A 6902-nucleotide genomic window follows, 5' to 3' on the forward strand; every position below is an offset into this window, starting at 1 on the left:
GTGAGGTATGCTAATGGTAGTTGAATGGGAATTGCATTGAATCTGTACAATTTTGGTAGTATAGCAGACCGACTGATCCAGTGTCCCTTGGCAGCTCAGGGCAGGTGTATGACCCAGAAGCGAGCTGCACTGGTGGTGCAATCACAGACCAGTGGTCCTGTGTTCCCAGGCAGTTCAGGCAGAATGCAGACACTAATAGCAGGATCAACAGTTCGTTGACCACCTGATTCTGTGTCTCCAGGCAGCCTAGGGTGTGCACAGGAGTTAGACATGGACACACTGGAGGTGATCATGACCACCTGTGTTTGTTACCTCCAGGGATTCAGGGCACAAGTAAAGCCCAGATTCGAACCGCGGTGCCAGCAGTTCGTGGGCCGCCTGCTCTAGTACCTCATGTGGTGCATGGCATACGCAGGGAGACCCAAACACGAACCCTGGTGTTACCATTTTGTGGGCCTTCTGAGTCAGGATCTCCTGTCTGCACCGGCTGCATGGAGGGCGGAGACTCAGATTGTAATGGCAGTGGGGTCATGGGTCATGGATGCCTGCTCTGCCCCAGAAGTAGATGGGAAATACCTGATTTTCTTGGTGTTCAACTTTGAACTGTGATGTGAGCGGGTCATGGATTGCCTGATTCTGTGTCTCCAGGAAGCTCAGGGCATGCATAGGAGCCAGATATGGGCTGCAGTGGTGGTGATCATGGACCTCTTGTGTCTGTGACCTCCAGGAGGTCAGGACACAAGTAAAGCCCAGATGTGAACCCACAAGGGCAGCCCATATCTGCCCTTCTGGGTCATATACCTGCCCTGAGCCAGCAGTTCATGGACTGCCTACTCTAGTACCTCAGGTGGTGCAGGGCACACACAGGGAGGGCCCAAATGTGAACCCCAGTGCTAGTAGTTCATGGGCCTTCTGAGTGAGGAGCTCCTGTCTGCACTGGGTGCATGGAGGGAAGAGACTCAGTGTCCTCTAGCTTTTTGATAATGCTGAAAACTCTTACTAACCTTTTGTCTTGGAGCTTCAGCTTTCTCAGGTTAGTTGCCTTCCTCTGTGTGTGTGTTTGTATGTGTGTCTGTGTGCACACATGTGTGTTTTCCAATTGTATAAATACCTCAAGGCGAAAAGGATTACTTGATCTTGTAATCATGCCTTTAGACTTTCCTTGGACCTTTAAATAAGTGCAACTTTGATAGCTCTCTGATTCTCTTGGAAATATTTTCCTTGTAATTTTGTACAGCCATCCTTCCTCTTTGTTTTGGTAAGAGGGTGACTGTGAAACCAGCAAATCTCTCATCCCTGAAACAAATCTAGGGCTAGATAATTAGCTTTCTGAGGTCACATTATGTGAGTTTTACTTTCCACCAATATACACACAGTTGGCAAGGTATAAGTACTTAATAAATGTTATATCTGAATAAATTAATTGTCTTAATCACTTTTTCTTTATTGAGATATAATATCCAAAAGACTCATATTTGTTTCTTTACGTAAATGCATTGAGTTCATCTGCACTGGTTGCCTAACTTTCACCTATATTCTCAGACTTTTCAGGAAACTGAGATTAAGGACAGCAGATTAGTTGCCAAAGCTCTAACAGGTCCAGCAGTGCTGAAGAGTCCAAGTTCAAAATCTTGCCTGAGACTCAAGGTGAACTCTTAACTGTGAGCCCCTATGAGAATCAAAAGAAAGTTAAACATCTCCAACATACAATGAAACAGGATGAACATTCCCATTCCAAAAGGAATACATAGGGGGATACAAAGAAATGGCACCAAAGCAAGACTGAAATTCAGCATGATAAATGTTAAATCCTATAGTTCCAAGTCCAGTACCCAGGGCAAGCTGTGGCAAGATAAGAGCTCCAAAGGGCTTGGGTGGCCCCATTCTTATGGTTTTGTCAGCTGTAGTCCTTATGACTTCTCTCTTGCCTTGGCTCTACTCACCTCCTGAACTTCCTCAGCAGATGTCCCACATTTCTGGCTTTTCCAACTTCCTATGGTTTCCATTGCATTTTTGGCTTCACTTTTACAGCTTCATACACTTACTTCCAAGAGACATGCTGCCTGGATTCCCAGGCCTTCTTCTCAAATATGGGTGGAAGCCTCCCTGACCCCAAAATTCTAACATTCTACATGCCTGTGAAACCAGTACCATACGGATAGTGCCAAGATCTGCCACCAGCTTGAGCAATGACTAGGCCTCCTTAAATCATGGCTACAGAGGCCTCCAAGTGACAGGATGGCTGAATACTATAAACTAAATCCCCAAGAACCAGTTCCCTAGGTGGTGCTTCTCGAGCAGAATTCTCTGAAAATATTTTAAATGGGCTTTTGGCTTCTGTTTCTGTCAATCTTGCTGCAAACAGCAAGTGATACCTATGCTCTAGTATAAACATTTAGCTGCCTTGATATTTCTTCCACCAGAATAACTAATCTGCTGTCCTTAATCTCAGTTTCCTGAAAAGTCTCAGAATATAGGTGAAACATAAATAAATTTCTCCCAGAATGTAATGCAGATGGTTTTCAGTAAATGCCGATAGACTCATTGTTCCCAGTAGAAACCTCTCTAGCCTGGACTTTTTGTCTTTATTTCTTTTGGCTTTCTGAGCTCTGACCAGAATCTCCCACCACTCTGCTTACAGAATTCTGAGCTTTCTCTAGCTAGCATCTCCAAACCTTTCCAAACTCCTTCTGTGAACCAGTTCCAAAGGTTTCTGAACCTCATGGACAAATACCGTCATAGTGGCCACTCTACTTCTCAAAATCTACTTTAGTCACTTTTCTTTTACTGAGACACAATATCCAACACCCACAATTGAAAGGAGGAGAAGTTTATTTGAGCTCATCATTTTTGGAGATTTCAGTTGATAGTTGGCTGCCTCTGTGGCAGGAATAGCATGATGGAAAGGCCTGGCAGAGAAAAGCTGCACACCCTATGGAGGGCAGGAAATGGAGAGAGAAGGGAGGAGTAGGGAAAGGATATATACCCTTCCACATCATGCCTCCAGTGACCTACCTCTGAGAAGGCCCCATTCCCTAACAGTAAGTCTGCTCTAGTCCGCTCGCAATCTAGTCATCTTCTAAACAGAGGAGGCTTTGAGAGAACTCTCCAGAACAGAACCATGACATGAATGACTCAGTTTTCTGAAGACTATAATGCAGAAATAGAGTAATATTTTGTTGAATGTTGTTCAAAGTCTACTAAGGAGATTACAGAGATTTTTCTAAAAATCATGAATTCTAATGTGCTGTGCGTATTTCTAATTTTTCTCTGCTTTTTTAAAAGTAGAAGATTGAGCCAATGAATGCAATTAAATAAGCAAGAGTAGAGATAGAAAACCAAAGAAGACTGAACACTTGTGGTTGTAAGGTTAAAGATGCTGACTTAAAATACTTAGATGGGAGCATCTCTAATGATATCTAAGTGAATATGAGTGGGAGATTACCATACTAAACACAAAAGTTACATCTGTTAAAGATCTGGTTTTAAAAATGAGCTGGGTTTTTGGACTCTATTTTCAGGCTGATCCATTTAAAGTTGTTATATTTCTTCAAAAGTAGCATGGGAAGTGGACAACTGCTTTGATCTTCAGTAGTCATTGGTCGAATAAATGCATGGGGCATGTCTTTAAGACATTTTAAGAATGAACTTATTTCTTCCTTGTTTTCAAATGTGAAAAGGCAGAATAAGTGTATGAGCACCATTTAATGCAGTTTTCAATAAACTGGTTTAGGGAACTGCTGACCCTTTTATGCTGCTCTCTTTGATTGTTAGAATTTGCTGTGTTCTATGTGCACTGATGAATGGTGTACAGACTCATCCTCACAAGCCTTTCTACACCATTTGTGAGAAGATGACTTCCTTGTTCAGGTGGTGTGTCCTTAGAAGGTGCTTCCATATTTCTTAGTGGCTCCAGTCTTAAGTGGAGCCCTGACATGAAGAATGTTTACTGTGTGCAAATAGGTGAGCCAGCACCCTAAGATAATGGGATCAATTTGTAAATGGTCTGGCAGAATTATTCATGTAGCACCCATTAACTTATGAAGGAACAGGCAAAGATATCCCTGGCAGTTCTGAGACTTTTAATTTCAATCCTCCATATGAAAGATTAGTTTTATACCTGTTAAGGTGCCAAGAGAAGAGAGGCTTTTTAAAAGCTGACTTTTAGTTTCTGTCTGATTTTTTCCCTGTGCTTCTATTAGATAGAGGTTAAAGTAATAATTTCTATAAAGTTCTGTATACTTCTTCATTCTCAGAGTTTACTAATACTGAAATTGAACATTTAAAAATAACTTACATTTGATGCCACAAAAAATTATTGGAAGGAAAATATTGTAGTTTATGATGTTCTTCTTAATGATGGAAATCTAAAAAATCTGGTATTTTAAACACTAGGCAAATCAAAATGTTCTTTTGAAAAATTAAATTAGAAAATGACTTAGAAGCTAAACTTTTTCTTTTCAGGGTTTGAGACATGATGGACTTTTTTAAAAAAAATTTTATAGAGAGTAGTACATGAGAAACAAATAAACCAAAAAAAATGGAACAGTAGCAGCATGTCAGTATCACGAACATAAACAAATCAAAGCAAAAACATTTGAAGTGATACAGGGTCTCAAGACAAATTAATACAAATCAACAGTGGTTATTACATTGCATACCACTATCCTCAATTGCATTGCTCAGATTATCAGATGTAAGAATGGAAGATTGCCTAAACCATTAAAGAGAATAAGAAAGTAATGCTTCAATAAAACATTAGAGATAATAATTTCACTAGACAAGATGGTAGGAGTTCACCATTGTAATTCCATTGCATATTGTTACCTTCAAATCAGTTGCTCAGCCCACCAGACACAAGCATGCAAAGTCGATCAGATCATAAGAAATTGTGAGTATTAACTGTTCATTTGAATACACCATCAGACAACAGCAATTCAGTCATCGCAGCTATTCATATATATATTTATGTTTTGCCTTCCTTACTTTTTTCTTCTTTCCCTCATCCCAGTCGTTCCTACCTTTGAGCAATTTCTTTCCTTTTCCTTGTTACTTTTTTCTTCTTTCCCTCATCCCAGTCGTTCCTTCCTTTGAGAAATTTCTTTCCTTTTCCTATCATCTATTGTATGTTTTCAGTTTTACCTAGCCTTTCAGGTTCCTACACCAAGGAGACAATATGATATTTACACATTTGAGTACGATTTATTTCACTTATGAGTATGGTCTCTATTTGCATCCATTTACTTACAAAAGCCTCAAGTTTATCTTTTTTAATAGCTGAGTAATACTCCATTGTATAAAAATACCACAACTTTTTTATCTATTCCTCAGAAGATGGGCATATGGGTTATTTCCAAGATTTAGCTATAATAAGTTGTGCTGCTATAGACATGGGTGTACATATATCACTGTGGTATGATGTCTTTAATTCTACTGGGAAAATACCCAGAAGGGAAATAGCTGGGTTAAGTGGGACTTCTAATCCTAGTTTTGCAAGGAATCTCCAAATTGATTTCCCCAGTGGTTTCACCAATCTACACTCCCACCAGCAGTGGAGTAGGTTTCCTTCCTCCTCAGAGCCTTTCCAGTATTTGTTATTGATTGATTTCTTGATGATAGCCATTCTTTCTAGGGTGAGATGGAATCTCAGTGCTGTTTTAATTTGCATTTCTTAAATGACTAATGATGTTGAACATTTTTTCATGTATTTAATCGCCATTAGTATCTCTTCATTAGAGAAGTGTGTATTCATCTCAGATGCCCATTTTTGGATTGGGTCTTTGAATTTGTGAGGCCTGACTTTTTAAAATTCCTTATATGTCCTACATAGAAGTCCTTTTTTCTGAGGGGCAGTTGGCTAAGATTTTTTCCCAGTTCATTGATTTTCTTTTTACTCTGTTGTTAGAAGTGCAGAAACTTTTCAATGAGATGAGATCCCAGTTGTTGATTGTTTGAAGTATTTCCAGTGCAGTTGGGTTTTTGTTCATGAACTCTCTGCCTACCCCAATGTTGTCAAGATTTTTTCTAGTTTCTCTTCCAATAAATTTAGTTTTAATTTTAGATCTTTAATCCATTTTGACTTTAATTTAGTGCATGGTGAAAGACATGGGTCTAGTTTTAGTCTTCAGCATGTGGAAAGCCAGTTTTTCCAGCACCATTTATTAAAGACACTATCTTCCTTCCATTGAACATGTTTGGCCCCTTTGTCGAAGGTAAGGTGACTGAGTGTGTATGTAGTTGTATCTGTATCTTCTAGTCTGTTTGATTGATCTTCAGGTCTGTTTTTGTGCCAGTACCATGCTGATTTCATCACAGTAGCTTTGTAATATAACTTGAAGTCAGGAATTGTGATGTCTTCTGCCTTTCCTTTGTTTCCCAAGATTGCTTCTGCTATTCTAGGCCTCTTCTCATTCCAGATGAACTTTAGGAGTGTTTTCTCTAGATCTGTTATACTAATGGTATTTTAATTGGGATTGCATGGAATCTTTACAACAGTTTTGGGAGTATGGCCATTTTCACAATGTTGATTCCTCCTGTCCATGAGCAAGGAACATCTTTCCATTTTCTTTTTGGTTTTTTTCCGGTACTGGGAACTGAACTCACAACCTTGCGCTTGCCAGGCTGGCGCTGTGCAGCTGAGCTAAATCCCCAGCTCCACCTTTACATTTTCTGATATCCTCTTCGATCTCATTTTTCAGAGTACTATAATTTTCACTGTATAGATCTTTTACTTCTTTTGTTAGATTGATTCCTAAATATTTAGTCTTTTTAGATGCTATTGTGAAGGGTGTGGTTTCCTTTATTTCTCTCTCAGTCTCTTTGTTACTTGTGTACAGGAATGCTATTGACTTTTGAGTGTTCACTCTGGTACCGGGAACCGAACTCACGACCTTGCGCTTGCC

The 6902-nt window shown here is 39.7% G+C and overlaps 1 protein-coding gene across 1 annotated transcript in view; it reads left to right on the forward strand.

Moving 5' to 3' along the window:
* Positions 1-6902, forward strand: part of C7 (complement component 7) — a 57435-nt gene that overhangs the window by 42664 nt on the left and 7869 nt on the right. Inside the window, 2 exon segments of the mRNA XM_013514936.1 lie at positions 3773-3858; positions 3860-3963. Of these exon segments, the coding sequence (XP_013370390.1) occupies positions 3773-3858; positions 3860-3963 (190 nt within the window).

Source organism: Chinchilla lanigera, unplaced genomic scaffold (genome assembly GCF_000276665.1).
Source record: "Chinchilla lanigera isolate Chin_1 unplaced genomic scaffold, ChiLan1.0 scaffold00025, whole genome shotgun sequence".
In the NCBI taxonomy this organism is placed as follows: domain Eukaryota; kingdom Metazoa; phylum Chordata; class Mammalia; order Rodentia; family Chinchillidae; genus Chinchilla; species Chinchilla lanigera.